Source organism: Cetorhinus maximus, unplaced genomic scaffold (genome assembly GCF_964194155.1).
Source record: "Cetorhinus maximus unplaced genomic scaffold, sCetMax3.hap1.1 HAP1_SCAFFOLD_363, whole genome shotgun sequence".
NCBI classification, from domain to species: Eukaryota; Metazoa; Chordata; class Chondrichthyes; order Lamniformes; family Cetorhinidae; genus Cetorhinus; species Cetorhinus maximus.
This window is the reverse complement of record NW_027596309.1, coordinates 54296-70867: the sequence shown is the minus strand read 5'-3', so window position 1 is coordinate 70867 and position 16572 is coordinate 54296. Positions and strand designations below refer to the sequence as shown.

General features: G+C 53.8%; 1 protein-coding gene across 1 annotated transcript; it reads left to right on the top strand.

Moving 5' to 3' along the window:
• The first annotated feature begins 1733 nt into the window (after positions 1 to 1733).
• Positions 1734 to 14217, top strand: LOC144673434 (RNA-binding protein 39-like). Its single transcript, XM_078535274.1, has 8 exons — positions 1734 to 1845; positions 2630 to 2782; positions 6663 to 6800; positions 7677 to 7742; positions 9732 to 9936; positions 11345 to 11434; positions 12887 to 12968; positions 14157 to 14217. Exons 3-8 carry the CDS (start codon positions 6723 to 6725, stop codon positions 14215 to 14217), a joined length of 582 nt encoding a protein of 193 aa, XP_078391400.1. The 5' UTR covers positions 1734 to 1845; positions 2630 to 2782; positions 6663 to 6722.
• Positions 14218 to 16572: the final 2355 nt, after the last annotated feature.

Genomic DNA, 16572 nt, shown 5'->3' with positions numbered 1-16572 from the left:
ACACCACCGGATCAACAATCATCTTGACGAATGGTGGAGAAGGCAGGAAGGGCTGAATGGCTGCATCCTGATCCTAAGTCCAGTGTTCCTGAACTCTGACTGACCTCAATACGCACCACTCCCTCACACAAACAATTCAACTCAGCTCGACTAAACCCTGTGCAACTTGCTTCTTCAAGCAATTGCACTCTGACTGACCTCGATACGCACCACTCCCTCACGCAAACAATTCAACTCAGCTCGACTAAACCTTGTGCAACTTGCTTCTTCAAGCAATTGCACTCTGACTGACCTCGATACGCACCACTCCCTCACTCAAACGATTCAACTCAGCTCGACGTAACCCTGTGCAACTTGCTTCTTCAAGCAATTGCACTCTGACTGACCTCAACTTGCAGTTAATACACAAAACAAAATTCTGCATTTACATAGCAACTTAACGCAGGAAAATGTTTCCAAGACACTTCACAGGAGAGATTTTCAAAGAAAATTGGGCACCGAAACAGGCGAGATGTTAGGAACAGACGAACGAAACCTTGGTCGAAGAGGTTGGTTTTAAGGATCATTTTAAAGGAGGAGATGGAGAAGATGGAGAGTTTTAGGGAAAGAATTCTAGAGCCCGGGGTCCGGGCAGCCAAAAGCACAGCCACTAATGGTGTGTCGTAGAGGCAGGAGGAGGTTACAGAGATAGGGAGGGGTGTAGGGGCTGGAGGAGGGTACAGAGATAGGGAGGGTTGTAGGGCTGGAGGAGGATATAGAGATAGGGAGGGGTGTAGGGGCTGGAAGAGGTTACAAAGATAGGGAGGGTTTTAGGGGGCTGGAGGAGGTTACAGAGATAGGGAGGGGTGTACCGGGCTGGAGGAGGTTACAGAGATAGGGAGGGGTGTAGGGCATGGAGGAGGTTACAGGGATAGGGAGGGTGGTAGGGGCTGGAGGAGGTTACAGAGATAGGGAGCGTTGTAGGGCTGGAGGAGGATATAGAGATAGGGAGGGGTGTAGGGGCTGGAAGAGGTTATAAAGATAGGGAGGGTTTTAGGGGGCTGGAGGAGGTTACAGAGACAGGGAGGGTTATAGGGGGCTGGAGGAGGTTACAGAGGTAGGGAGGGGTGTAGCGGCTGGAGAAGGTTACAGAGATAGGGAGGGTTATAGGGGGCTGGAGGAGGTTACAGAGATAGAGAGGGTTGTAGGAGGCTGGAGGAGGTTACAGGAATAGGGAGGGTTGTAGGGGACTGGAGGAGGTTACAGAGATAGGGAGGGGGTGTAGGGGCTGGAGGAGGTTACAGAGATAGGGAGGGGGTGTAGAGGGCTGGAGGAGGTTACAGAGATAGGGAGGGGTGTAGTGGGCTGGAGGAGGTTACAGAGATAGGGAGGGGTGTAGGGGCTGGAGGAGGTTACAGAGATAGGGAGGGGTTAGGGGCTGGAGGAGGTTACAGAGATAGGGAGGGGTGTAGGGGCTGGAGGAGGTTACAGAGATAGGGAGGGGTGTAGGGGCTGGAGGAGGTTACAGAGATAGGGAGGGGTGTAGGGGCTGGAGGAGGTTACAGAGATAGGGAGTGGTGTAGGGGCTGGAGGAGGTTACAGAGACATGAGGGGATATGGAAACAAGAATGAGAATTTGAAAATCGAGATGTTGCTGGGTTAGGGGCAGTGGGGATCAGTGAACACAGGGGCTGAATGGGATTTGGTCAGGTACTCCGCCATCTCACGGCTGTCCATCATTTATCCAGGGATCGTTCTTGGAATCGGAGCCCTGAAGAGAGAGACTCCTGCACAGTGTTGTGTCTGCAGTTCTCTGCACGCATCCGCCCCAGAGACCTCGCTGAATTCTTCTCCACAGTAGGGAAAGTAAGAACAGATTGGTACACATTCCCTAATCTTCACTCTGTATCTAACCCCGTGCTGTACCTGTCCTGGGAGTGTTTGATGGGGACGGTGTAGAGGGATCTTTACTCTGTATCTAACCCCGTGCTGTACCTGTCCTGGGAGTGTTTGATGGGGACAGTGTAGAGGGAGCTTTACTCTGTATCTAACCCCGTGCTGTACCTGTCCTGGGAGTGTTTGATGGGGACGGTGTAGAGGGAGCTTTACTCTGTATCTAACCCCGTGCTGTACCTGTCCTGGGAGTGTTTGATGGGGACAGTGTAGAGGGAGCTTTACTCTGTATCTAACCCCGTGCTGTACCTGTCCTGGGAGTGTTTGATGGGGATAGTGTAGAGGGAGCTTTACTCTGTATCTAACCCCATGCTGTACCTGTCCTGAGAGTGTTTGATGGGGACAGTGTAGAGGGAGCTTTACTCTGTATCTAACCCCATGCTGTACCTGTCCTGGGAGTGTTTGATGGGGACGGTGTAGAGGGAGCTTTACTCTGTATCTAACCCCGTGCTGTACCTGTCCTGAGAGTGTATGATGTGGACAGTGTAGAGGGAGCTTTACTCTGTATCTAACCCCTTGCTGTACCTGTCCTGGGCGTGTTTGATGGGGACAGTGTAGAGGGAGCTTTACTCTATATCTAACCCCATGCTGTACCTGTTCTGGGAGTGTTTGATGGGGACGGTGTAGAGGGAGATTTACTCTCTACCTAACCCTGTGCTGTAAGAGTGTGCTGTAACGCTGTGCTGTACCTCAACAGGTTCGCGATGTGAAGATCATATCAGACAGGAGTTCGCGGAGGTCCAAAGGCATCGCTTATGTTGAGTTTTACGAGATTGAATCTGTCGCATTGGCAATCGGTCTCTCAGGACAGAGACTGTTGGGAATTCCCATCATTGTCCAGGCCTCCCAGGTACATGGACCGTCGGAGGGTCAGTGCGGAGTGAGCGCCGAACTGTTGGAGGGTCAGTGCTGAGGGAGCGCCGCACTGTCGGAGGGTCAGTGCTGAGGGAGCGCCGCACTGTCGGAGGGTCAGCGCTGAGGGAGAGCCGCACTGTCGGAGGGTCAGTGCTGAGGGAGAGCCGCACTGTCGGAGGGTCAGTGCTGAGGGAGCGCCGCACTGTCGGAGGGTCAGTACTGGGGGAGAGCCGCACTGTCGGAGGGTCAGTGCTGAGGGAGAGCCGCACTGTCGGAGGGTCAGTGCTGAGGGAGCGCCGCACTGTCGGAGGGTCAGTGCTGAGGGAGAGCCGCACTGTCGGAGGGTCAGTGCTGAGGGAGAGCCGCACTGTCGGAGGGTCAGTACTGAGGGAGAGCCGCACTGTCGGAGGGTCAGTGCTGAGGGAGAGCCGCACTGTCGGAGGGTCAGTGCTGAGGGAGAGCCGCACTGTTGCAAGGTAGTAATGATGGATGATTACACTTCTGTTAATTGAGTACTGCACTCTCTGTAGGTCAGTAGTGAGGGAGAATCCTTTTAGTCTGTTGTGTGTAATGGGTTGTAGCCGAGGTAATTGAGAGACTCAGAGGGATTTCACTGAATCCAGGTTGATAATCTGAACTCAGTTCAAAACAACCCAAGTCAAACCAATTCAGCACAACCCAACCCTGCCCAACTCAACCCCGCCCACCTCAACCCAGCCCACACCAAATCCTGGACCCAGCCATATAAATACTGTGGCTACAAGAGCAGGTCAGAGGCTGGGAATCCTGCGGAGAGTAACTCACCTCCTGACTCCCCAAAGCCTGTCCACCATCTACAAGGCACAAGTCAGGAGTGTGATGGGGACACTCCCCACTTTGCCTGGATGAGTGCAGCTCCCACAACACTCGAGAAGCTCGACACCGTCCAGGACAAAGCAGCCCCGCTCGATCGGCACCCCATCCGCCAACATTCACTCCCTCCACCACCGACGCACAGTAGCAGCAGCGTGTGTACCATCTACAAGATGCACTGAGCAACTCACCAAGGCTCCGTCGACAGCAGCTTCCAAACCCACGACCTCTACCATCTAGAGGGACAAGGGGCAGCAGACACATGGGGAACACCCACCACCTGGAAGTTCCCCCTCCGAGCCCCTCACCATCCCGACTTGGAAATATATCGGCCGTTCCTTCACTGTCGCTGGATCAAAATCCTGGAACTCCCTCCCTAACAGCGCCGTGGGTGTACCTACACCACAGGGACAAAATCCTGGAACTCCCTCCCTAACAGCACTGTGGGTGTACCTACACCACAGGGGACTGCAGCGGTTCAAGAAGGCAGCTCACCCACCACCTTCTCAAGGGGGCAATTAGGGATGGGCAATAAATGCTGGGCCCAGCCAAAGAAGCCCACATCCCATGAATGAGTAATGATAAAACAAGCCTCACTCAGCCCCGCCCCCACTCCAGCCCCGCCGCCACTCCAGCCCTGCCCCCACTCAGCCCCACACCCACTCAGCCCCGCCCACACTCAGCCCCGCCCCCACTCAGCCCCGCCCCGCTCCACCCCAGCCCCGCCCCACTCCAGCCCCAACCCCACCCCCACTCCAGCCCCGCCCCCCACTCCAGCCCCGCCCCCACTCCAGCCCCGCCCCCACTCCAGCCCCGCCCCCCACTCCAGCCCCGCCCCAACTCCAGCCCCGCCCCCACTCCAGCCCCGCCCCCACTCCAGCCCCACCCCCACTCCAGCCCACTCCAGCCCCGCCCCCACTCCAGCCCCGCCCCCACTCCAGCCCCGCCCCCACTCCAGCCCCGTCCCCCCACTCTAGCCCCGCCCCCCCACTCCAGCCCCGCCCCCACTCCAGCGTGATGGTGTGGCGATATTGTCGCTGGACTAGTAATGCAGAGACCCCGGGTAATGCCCTGGGGACCCGGGTCCGAATCCTGTCACGGCAGATGGTAGAATTTGAATTCAATAAAAAACTGGAATTCAAAGTCTGAGGAGGACCATGAAACCATTGTCGATCGTTGTAAAAAAAAAAACCCCATCTGGTTCACTCATGCCCTTCAGGGAAGGAATTCTGCTGACCTTACCTGGTCTGGCCTACATGTGACTCCAGACCCCACGGCAAGGTGGTTGACTCTTAAATGCCCCATCTGAACTAGGGCAACCAGGGACGGGCAATAAATGCTGGCCTGGCCAGTCACGACGCCCACACCCCATGAACGAACGAAAACGAACCCCACCCCTACCTAACCCACCACAGTCTCAAGTAGTTGGGGGCAGGAGGAGGCCTTTCAGCCCCTCCTCAAGCCTGCTTCTCCATTCAATATGACCACAGCCGACCTTCCAATTCAACTCCACCTTCCCGCGCTATCCCTTAATTCCCCCGGGTCTCAAAAGATCTATCAATCTCTGTCTCGAGTATACTCGATGACTGATCACCTCCAGCCCCCTGAGGCAGAGAGTTCCACAATTTAACAGCCCACGGAGTGAACAGGATCAGAATCTCACCGTGCAGAAGAGGCCCTTCGGCCCATCGACTCTGCACCTGACACGTGAGAAACACCTGACCTACCTCCCTAACCCCATTGACCTGCACTTGGCCCCATAGCCTTGAATGTTTATGAGGTGCCAAGTGCTCATCCAGGTACTTTTTAAAAGGATGTGAGGCTAACCCACCTCCACCACCCTCCCAGGCAGCGCATTCCAGACCCTCACCACCCTCTGGGTAAAAAAGCTTATCCTCACATCCCCCCCCTCTAAACTTCCTGCCCCTCACCTTGAACTTATGCCCCCTTTGTGACTGACCCTTCAACTAAGCTGCTCCCTATCCACCCTGTCCATGCCCCTCATAATCTTGTACACCTCGATCAGGTCGCCCCTCAGTCTTCTCTACTCCAACGAAAACAACCCAAGTCTATCCCAACCTCTCTTCATCACTTAAATGTTTCATCCCCATGGCAACATCCTGGTGAATCTCCTCTGCACCCCCCTCCAGTGCCATCACATCCTTCCTATAATGTGGCGACCAGAACTGCACCCAGTACTCCAGCTGTGGCCTCACCAAGGGTCTATACAACTCCAACATCACCTCCCTACTTTTGTAATCGATGCCTCGATTGATAAAGGCAAGTGTCCCCTATGCCTTTTTCACCACCCCCACTAACATGCCCCTCCGCCTTCAGAGATCTATGGACACACACACGCCAAGGTCCCTTTGTTCCTCAGAACTTCCTAGTGTCATGCCGTTCATCGAATACTTCCTTGTCAAATTACTCCTTCCAAAGTGTTATCACCTCACACGTTTCAGGGTTAAATTCCATCTGCCGCTTATCTGCCCATTTGACCATCATGTCTATATCTTCCTGTAGCCCAAGACACTCAACCTCACTGTTGACCACCCGGCCAATCTTCGTGCCCTCCGCCATATGCTATAACAGCGCACGGTACTCCATGTGTGGTCTCACCCAAGCCCGTTCACGGTTGTAACAAGCCTTCCTTGCGAGCACCATCGAATCTCGTTGAACGCCAACGTTGGAATAGTACCTCACCGGTTGCAAAATATTCTGCTTTTGTCATGACCAACGTGAATAACTTCATACTTCCCGACAAGATACTCCATCTGCCATCTTGTTGCCCTGCTCAATTAACTTGCCTGTATCTCTTTGCTGCCTCTTTGTGTCCTCCACACAGCTTCCTTCTCATCGAGCTGTATATCATCAGAAAATGGTTCAGTCTTCAACCCAAAGATTCTTACTCTCTGTTTTTTGTCCATTAACCAATCCCTGGTCGATGCTAATATATCCTCCCACCCTCCCCCCACAACGTCCCCCCCTCCCCGCCCACTGTCACCTTCCCCCACCCCGAGCAGGCAGAAAAGAATCGGCCAAACGCGCTGGTCAGCAATCAGCAGAAAGGGCTGGCGGGGCCCATGAGGCTCTACGTGGGATCACTCCACTCCAACATCACCGAGGAGATGCTCAGGGGAATCTTTCAACCCTTCGGGAAGGTGGGTATCCTCAGACTTCACTCATCCTCTCTCTCCCACACATCCTCTCCCTCTCTCTCTGCCTCTCTCTCCCCTCTCTCTCTCTATCTTCCCCCCTCTCTCTGTCTCTATCTCTGTCTCCCTGTTTCTTTCCGGCCCCCCTCTCTCTCTGGCCTTCTCTCTCCCTGTCTCTCACTCTCTCTTTGTCTCACTCTCTGTCTCGCTCCCTCTCCCTGTCTCTAGCTCTTTCTCCCTGTTTCTCTCGGGTCCCCTCTCTCTTGGACCTTCTCTCTCCCTGTCTCTCTCTCTCCCTGTCTCTCTCTCTCCCTGTCTCCCTCTCTCAGTCTGTCCCTCTCTCTAAGTCTGTCCCTCTCTCTCAGTCTGTCCCTCTCTCTCAGTCTGTCCCTCTCAGTCTGTTCCTCTCTCTCTCTCTCTCTCTCCATCTCTGGTTTCCTTTCTCCCTCTCTCCCTCTCTTTCTCACTGTCTCTCTCTCTCTCGGTCTCTCTCTCTCGGTCTCTCTCTCTCGGTCTCTCCCTCTCGGTCTCTCCCTCTCGGTCTCTCTCTCTCTCTCTCTGTCTCCCTGTCTCTCTCTGTCTCCCTGTCTCTCTCTGTCTCCCTGTCTCTCTCTGTCTCCATCTCTGGTTCCCTCTCTCTCTCACTGTCTCTCTCTCACTGTCTCTCTCTCGCTGTCTCTCCCTCTCCCTCTGTCACTGTCTCTCTCTCTCTCTCTCTCTCACTGTCGCTCTCTCCCCCTCCCTCTCTCTCTCTGTATATCTCTCTCTCTCTCCCTGTATATCTCTCTCTCTCTCTGTATCTCTCTCTCCCTGCTTCTCTCTCTTGTCTTCAGTTTACTCAAACGAATGATCCTTTGCTCTCTCTCTCTCTCTCCCTCCTAGATCGACAGTTTACACGTGATCAAGGATCCAGACACGGGGATATCCAGAGGGTATGGATTCGTCACGGTGAGTCATCCCCCAGCCCCACATGCCAGAAATTCCCAGCCTTTCCCACTGGGAACACCGAGCTCCCCCCACCCACCCCCAGTGGGATTTCCGACAGCTTCCAGTGAAAACCTCAGCCTCTCCGACGGAGGGGGAGGCGATGGCGAAGTGGTATTGTCGCTGGACCAGTGACCAAGAGACCCAGGGTCAAAATCCCGGGGACCTGGGGTCGAATCCTAGCACGGCAGACACTGGGATTGATTAATAAGGGTAAAGGCGGCTATGAAATGATCATCGATGGTTGTTAAAAACCCCATCAGGGGCACTAATTCCCCCATTTAGGGAAGGATAGGGGGCTGTAACCTCCTCCAGCCCCTACACCCCTCCCTATCTCTGTAACCTCCTCCAGCCCCTACACCCCTCCCTATCTCTGTAACCTCCTCCAGCCCCTACAACCCTCCCTATCTCTGTAACCTCCTCCAGCCCCCTACACCCCTCCCTATCACTGTTACCTCCTCCAGTCCCCTACACCCCTCCCTATCTCTGTAACCTCCTCCAGCCCCTACACCCCTCCCTATCTCTGTAACCTCCTCCAGCTCCTACAACCCTCCCTATCTCTGTAACCTCCTCCAGTCCCTACAACCCTCCCTATCTCTGTAACCTCCTCCAGCCCCTACATCCCTCCCTATCTCTGTAACCTCCTCCAGCCCCTACATCCCTCCCTATCTCTGTAACCTCCTCCAGTCCCCTACACCCCTCCCTATCTCTGTAACCTCCTCCAGCCCCTACAACCCTCCCTATCTCTGTAACCTCCTCCAGCCCCTACATCCCTCCCTATCTCTGTAACCTCCTCCAGCCCCTACAACCCTCCCTATCTCTGTAACCTCTTCCAGCCCCTACGACCCTCCCTATCTCAGTAACCTCCTCCAGCCCCTACAACCCTCTCTATCTCTATGACTTCCTCTACTTGTCTGGGAGAGGCTAGAGCCTGTGTTTTCTCTCCTGGGCCTCTGTGAGAATAGGCCCGAGAGGTAGGCCCAAGATGGAGCCTGTGCTATCACTCCTGATCCTTAGGGAGATACTAGGCCCAAGATGGAGCCTGTGTTACCCCTCCTGATCCTCAGAGAGATAATAGGCCCGAGATGGAGCCTGGACCATCGCTCCGTGTTGTCTGGGAGATGGTAGGCCCGTGATGGAGCCTGCGTTATCGCTCCTGATCCTCAGGGAGGCAATAGGCCTGAGATGGAGCCTGGACCGTCACTCCGTGTTGTCTGGGAGATGGTAGGCCTGAGATGGAGACTGTGTTATCGCTCCTGATCCTCAGGGAGATAACAGGCCCGAGATGGAGCCTGGACCATCGCTCCGTGTTGTCTGGGAGATGGTAGGCCCGTGATGGAGCCTGCGTTATCGCTCCTGATCCTCAGGGAGTTAACAGGCCCGAAATGGAGCCTGGACCGTCGCTCCGTGTTGTCTGGGAGATGGTAGGCCTGAGATGGAGCCTGTGTTATCACTCCTGATCCTCAGGGAGATAACAGGCCTGAGATTGAGCCTGGACCATCGCTCCGTGTTGTCTGGGAGATGGTAGGCCTGAGATGGAGCCTGTGTTATCGCTCCTGATCCATAGGCAGACTAGGCCCGAGATGGAGCCTGGACCATTTCTCAGTGTTGTCTGGGAGATGGTAGGCCCGGGATGGAGCCTGTGTTATCGCTCCTGATCCTCAGGGAGATAACAGGCCCGTGATGGAGCCTGGACCATCGTTCCGCGCTGTTTGGGAGGTGGTAGGCCCGGGATGGAGCCTGCGTTAGCGCCCCTATTCCGTCGGCAGACTAGGCCCGAGATGGAGCCTGGACGATCGCTACTTGAACTCCGGATCGGTCCTGCCTCTTTTGCCGAGCCCGAGTTCGAGGAACTTGATATTTTCTAAACACATCCTCCTCTCCTCCACCCCACCCACCACCCCCCCCGCCACCTGCCCCATCCCTCTCTCCTCTTTCTCGCTGGTGGTGCAGTTCTCTGAGTCGGATTGCGCCCGGAGGGCGTTGGAACAGCTCCACGGCTTTGAGTTAGCGGGACGTCCTCTCAAAGTTGGGCTGGTGTCGGATCGATCGGAGCAGGACGGACAGATCTCCATCATGGACAATGAAGAGGCGGATCGATCTGGAATCAGCCTGGGCCCAACAGGCCGTCTCCAGCTCATGGCACGATTGGCAGAAGGTAAGATCGTGAGGGTGTCTGGGCGCCAATCGAGGGGCTCAGTGGGGTTTATATATAGAATAACAGATACCTGGGAGTGAGTTACAGACTGGAATCTAATCGAGGGGTTCGGGGTGGGGTTTATATATAGAATAACAGATACCCGGGAGTGAGTTACAGACTGGAATCTAATCGAGGGGCTTGGGGTGGTTTATATATAGAATAACAGATATCCGGGAGTGAGTTACAGACTGGAATCTAATCGAGGGGTTCGGGGTGGTTTATATATAGAATAACGGATACCCGGGAGTGAGTTACAGACTGGAATCTAATCGAGGGGTTCGGGGTGGTTTATATATAGAATAACAGATACCTGGGAGTGAGTTACAGGCTGGAATCTAATCGAGGGGTTCGGGGTGGTTTATATATAGAATAACAGGTACCCGGGAGTGAGTTACAGACTGGAATCTAATCGAGGGGTTCGGGGTGGTTTATATATATAATAACAGGTACCCGGGAGTGAGTTACAGACTGGAATCTAATCGAGGGGTTCGGGGTGGTTTATATATATAATAACAGGTACCCGGGAGTGAGTTACAGACTGGAATCTAATCGAGGGGTTCGGGGTGGTTTATATATAGAATAACAGATACCTGGGAGTGAGTTACAGACTGGAATCTAATCGAGGGGTTCGGGGTGGTTTATATGTAGAATAACAGATACCCGGGAGTGAGTTACAGACTGGAATCTAATTGAGGGGTTCGGGGTGGGGTTTATATATAGAATAACAGATACCCGGGAGTGAGTTACAGACTGGAATATAATCGAGGGGTTCGGGGTGGTTTATATATAGAGTAACAGATACCCGGGAGTGAGTTACAGACTGGAATCTAATCGAGGGGTTCGGGGCGGTTTATATATAGAATAACAGATACCCGGGAGTGAGTTACAGACTGGAATCTAATCGAGGGGTTCGGGGTGGGGTTTATATATAGAATAACAGATACCCGGGAGTGAGTTACAGACTGGAATCTAATCGAGGGGCTTGGGGTGGTTTATATATAGAATAACAGATACCCGGGAGTGAGTTCAGACTGGAATCTAATCGAGGGGTTCGGGGGGTTTATATATAGAATAACAGATACCCGGGAGTGAGTTACAGACTGGAATCTAATCGAGGGGTTCGGGGGGGGGGTTTATATATAGAATAACAGATACCCGGGAGTGAGTTACAGTCTGGAATCTAATCGAGGGGTTCGGGGGGTTTATATATAGAATAACAGATACCCGGGAGTGAGTTACAGACCGAATTCTTGCATAATAATCTGGTTTGAATCGGGGTTCTGTCGTGGTTGGGTGAAGCCATTGACTAGCCCAGAAGCTCGGGAAGGCTGCCGTGTGGATGTTATCCTTCTGTTATCCCCGGCAGGATCGGGGATTGAGATTCCGGCTGTGACTCAGGCCGCCCTGCAGCTCCGCTCCGTCTTCCCTTTCGGGGTTCTGATGCCTCCGATCACAGGTAATTCTGAGGGCCAGGCTTGGGGTCTGGGTTTCAGTGGGGGGAGGGGGGGTGTGCTGTCCGGACTGCGCACAGACCTTCGGAGCTTGAAGGGCAGGGGAGAGGGAATTAAGGAGCAGGCGAGGGCGATTGAGGAGTGGGGGAGGGTGATTGAGGAGTGGGGGAGGGGGATTGAGGAGTGGGGGAGGGGGATTGAGGAGTGGGCGAGGGGGATTGAGGAGTGGGCGAGGGGGATTGAGGAGTGGGCGAGGGGGATTGAGGAGTGGGCGAGGGGGATTGAGGAGTGGGCGAGGGGGTTTGAGGATTGGGCGAGGGGGATTGAGGAGTGGGGGAGGGGGATTGAGGAGTGGGGGAGGGGGATTGAGGACTGGGGGAGGGGGATTGAGGACTGGGGGAGGGGGATTGAGGTGTGGGGGAGGGGGATTGAGGAGTGGGGGAGGGGGATTGAGGAGTGGGGCAGGGGGATTGAGGAGTGGGGCAGGGGGATTGAGGAGTCGGGGAGGGGGATTGAGGAGTGGGGCAGGGGGATTGAGGAGTGGGGGAGGGGGATTGAGGAGTGGGGGAGGGGGATTGAGGAGTGGGGAAGGGGGATCGAGGAGTGGGGGAGGGGGATGGAGGAGTGGGGGAGGGGGATTGAGGAGTGGGGGAGGGGTTTTAAGAAGTGGGGGAGAAGGTTTGAAGTGTGGGGGAGGGAGTTTGAAGCATGGGGAGGCGTTAGAAGGATTGGGGAGTGGGTATGGAGCATGGGGGGGTGGGGTTTTGAAGGGTATGGAAGGGGTTTTGAGGAGTGGGGGAAGGGGGTCTGATGAATGGGAGGTGTTTTGAGGAGTGGAGGGTGCGATTAGAAGAATTGGGGAGGGGTATGAAGAGTAGCGGAGGGGGTTTAAGGAGTGGGGAGCTGGTTTGAGGAATGGGGGAGGGGTTTGAAGAATTGGAGAGGGGTATGAAGGGTGAGGGACGTGTTTTGAAGGGTGACGAGGGAGTTTGCCAAGTGGAGGAGGTGGTTTGCCAAGTGGGGCAAAGGGGGTTTGAATGGTAGGGGTAGGGATTTTAAGGGTGGGGGTAGGGGTTAGAATGATTGGGAAGGGAATCTGAGGGCTGGGGGAGGGTCTGAAGGGTGGGGGAGGGTTTGAAGAGTGGGGGAGGGTTTGAAGGGTGGGGAGGAATTTGGAGTGTGGTGTGATGCTATCAATGGTGGAGGAGGGGGTTTGAAAGTAGGGGAGGGTTTTGATTGGGTGGGGTGGGGTTTTGAAGGGTGGAGGAGGGCTTTGAAGGGGAAGGGGAGAAGCTTCAAGGGTGGGGGGTGGAAGTGAAGGTTGCTGGATGGTCTTTGAAGGGTGGGGGAGGGATTTGAAGGGTTGGTGGGGTATTAAGACCGGGGAGGTGGGTCAGTGCAGGGGTGGGGATGTTTAACAGGCCCTTTATTCTTACTGTCCGTCTTTCTCTCTCCAGGGAGCCTCCAAAAGGCCCAGATCCCATCAACAGCCCCTCTCCCGGATTCCATTCCATCACTCCAGACCCCCAAGACCCCCAGGTAAATGGTCTGCATCCAGGAGGGTTGAAGGGGAGGTTGGAAACTTAGTAACCTCATCAAAAAGAACTTGAATCTACCGGAGTAGCTAGGAATACACAGGCCATTCAGTCCATTATGCCCCATGCTGTCTCTCTCTCTCTCTCCCTCCCTCCTACCCTCCTAATATCCCATCTCCAGCCATTGCACTTGAGGTCATGAAAACCGTGGTAACCAAGCAGCAGGGAGAACAGGCTTCGCGGGTCACTTAGAGGCCAATTGCAAATTGGACAATCCCGGGTCACCTAGAGACTAATTGTAAAGCAGCTAAAATTGGGGTCACGCAGAGACTAATTGTAAATTGTGAAGTCTTAGGGTCACTTCAAGACAAATTGTAAATAGACCAAAATTGGGGTTACTTACGGCAGAATTTAACCTTGCTTCACTGGTGTGTTTGTAGGTGGGGGGGGGGGGGGGTGGGGACACCTCCATCAGCAGCCTCCGTTTAACATCGGTTGCCCCCCCACCCCTCACAAAAGATGTCTAACCCCTGCAGGAGCCCATCGTCCGCCCAGCCTCTCGACCGACACCCCAGTGCCCCGTCCACCCGCCCCCTACGTCCACCTCCCCACCCTGTACTGAAACCACCAAAACTTACCTGGTCCTGGACACCTGGGACTTGGGCTCTGGGGACTGCTTACCGTCCCAGTCCTGTCCACTGCAGCATCTGGCGCTGTAAGGACTAGAGAACCGGGGTCACTTAGAGACTAATTGTAAATAGGGAAATCCAGGGATGACTTCAAGACCAAATCTAAAGGGGCTAAAATTGGGATAACTTGGAGAATAATTGTAAATAGTGAAATCTTAGGGTCACTTTGAGACAAATTCTAAATAGGCAAAAATTAAGGGTCACTTAGAGACTAATTGTAAATAGGGAAATCCAGGGATTACCTCAAGACCAATTGTAAAGAGGCTAAAATTGGGATCAGTTGGAGAATAATTGTAAACGGTAAAATATAGGATTGCTTTGAGTCCAAACTGTAAATAGGCTAAAGTTGAGGGTCACCTAGAGACTAATTGTAAGTGGTGAAGTCCGAGGTTCAGAATGTGTGCAGGCTGTAATACAACGAGCCGGCTGTGAGATCAGGCCTCTTCTGCTCTGCACGGTGGGGGTATTAAACTGAAAGGAGTTCTTTTTGCCTCCTTTAGCAGAGACATCGACCCCAGCGTGAGCCAGAAGTTATCGAACGCTGTGACTGAGGAGAAATCCTAGCCCAAGGAGCGAAGGATTCATCTGAGGATGTCAAAAGAGATGGAAACACCTCCTAATTCGGATAAAAATGAAGCGTGCAAAACAGGCCGAGGACACGTGACCAAAGCCTTTGCATCGTTGGATGAGGACACAAATTAATTCCGGACAATGTGCCTACAGAGTGTGCGTCACAACCTCCTCTCTTGCTCTGTGTCTAACCCCGTGCTGTTCCTGTCATGGGAGTGTTTGATGGGGACAGTGTAGAGGGAGCTTTACTCTGTATCTAACCCCGTGCTGTACCTGTCCTGGGAGTGTTTGATGGGGACAGTGTAAAGGGAGCTTTACTCTGTATCTAACCCCGTGCTGTACCTGTCCTGGGAGTGTTTGATGGGGACGGTGTAGAGGGAGCTTTACTCTGTATCTAACCCCGTGCTGAACCTGTCCTGGGAGTGTTTGATGGGGACAGTGTAGAGGGAGCTTTACTCTGTATCTAACCCCATGCTGTACCTGTCCTGGGAGTGTTTGATGGGGACAGTGTAGAGGGAGATTTACTCTGTATCTAACCCCGTGCTGTACCTGCCCTGGGAGTGTTTGATAGGGACAGTGTAGAGGGAGCTTTACTCTGTATCTAACCCCGTGCTGTACCTGTCCTGGGAGTGTTTGATGGGGACAGTGTAGAGGGAGCTTTACTCTGTATCTAACCCCGTGCTGTACCTGCCCTGGGAGTGTTTGATAGGGACAGTGTAGAGGGAGCTTTACTCTGTATCTAACCCGGTGCTGTACCTGTCCTGGGAGTGTTTGATGGGGACGGTGTAGAGGGAGCTTTACTCTGTATCTAACCCCGTGCTGTACCTGTCCTGGGAGTGTTTGATGGGGACGGTGTAGAGTGAGCTTTGCTCTGTATCTAACCCCATGCTGTACCTGTCCTGGGAGTTTTTGATGGGGACGGTGTCGAGGGAGCTTTACTCTGTATCTAACCCCGTGCTGTACCTGTCCTGGGAGTGTTGGATGGGGACAGTGTCCGGGAGGTCCCTGTGTGATTTATTTGTCTTTAATGTTGGCTCCTTTGCTTTGATTCCTGTCCCTGTCCAATGACTGTCTCCGCAGAGGGTGCCCTGAATTGAAATCCATTTCATCCGATTAAAAATGATACCCATGTTCCCAAAATTTGGACGTGTCTCTGCGGACTGGGCCCCTATCCCGCCCACTTCCCCTCGGCCCAGCACTTTTTTCTGCCCAGGATTTGAGAGGTTTTGGCAGGCAAAGGGCTGAAGGATTTTCACAGCGATGGAGGAGAATATTTAATGCCTGCTGGAACCTCGCTCCAGTTCATTAAAAACTTCCAAAGGTGGATGGTTTCCGACTGATCATTGTTCCTGGGATCGCATTCTGACTGGGAGGTGAAAAACATTAACATTTTTTCATCCACGTCTCTCTCTCTCTCTCTCTCACACTGTCACTCTCTGTCTATCTTCCCCCTCTCTGCCTCTCTCCATCTCTCTCCCTCTGTCTATCTTGTTCTGCCTAGCTTTCTCGCTGTCTATCTTTGCCTATCTGTCTCCCTCCCTCGCTCACTCTCTCTCTCTCTCTCTCTGTCATTCTGTCTCTCTCTCTCTTCCTCTCTGTCTCTACATCTCCCTCAGACTCTCTGCATCATCCTCTCCCTCTGTGTGTCTCAGTTTCCCTATCTCTCCCTTTCTTTGCGTGTGCGTGTCTCTCTCTCTACCTCTCCCCCTCTGTCTCTCTCTTTCTCTCTCTACCTCTCCCCCTCTGTCTCTCTCTCTCTCTCCCTCTGTCTCTCTCTCTGTCTCTCACTCTCTCTGTGTAACCCTATTGGTTGCTTCATGTGTCTCCATATCTCTCTGACTCTCTCTCTCTCTCTCCCCCTCACTTGCTCTATGCCCCTCTATTGCTCTCTCAATGTGTCTCTGTATCTCTCTCTCCCTCTTCATCTCTCTCACTCTCCCCCTCTCCCCTCTCTCTGTCTCTCACTCTCTACAGGTCTCTCGATGTGTCCCCGTATCTCACTCTCTCTCTCTCTCTCCAGGTCTCTCTCGCTGTGCCTCTGTCTGTGTCTCTATCTACCTCTCCCCCTCTGTCTCTCTCTCTCTCTCTCTCACTCTCTACAGGTCTCTCGATGTGTCCCCGTATCTCACTCTCTCTCTCTCTCTCTCTCCAGGTCTCTCTCTCGCTATGCCTCTGTCTGTGTCTCTGTCTCCCTCTCCCCCACTCTCTCTCTCTCTCTGTCTACCCCTCTCCCTTTCTCTCGCTGCCTCTCCATCACTCTCTCTCTCTCTCTCAATCTCCAACCTATCTGCCGGTATAACAGTTTCACCTTGTCTCAATCTATCTCTGCCTCACCCTCTGTGTCTCGCC

What these genes read in the sequence shown, in the direction of transcription:
- LOC144673434 (XM_078535274.1), top strand. Translation starts at nt 6,723, where the DNA reads ATGAGGCTCTACGTGGGATCACTCCACTCCAACATCACCGAGGAGATG. An exon ending in GAGGGTATGGATTCGTCACG is followed by an intron (nt 7,743 to 9,731) that starts GTGAGTCATCCC and finishes CTGGTGGTGCAG; the next exon opens with TTCTCTGAGTCGGATTGCGC. An exon ending in CAGACCCCCAAGACCCCCAG is followed by an intron (nt 12,969 to 14,156) that starts GTAAATGGTCTG and finishes CTCCTTTAGCAG; the next exon opens with AGACATCGACCCCAGCGTGA.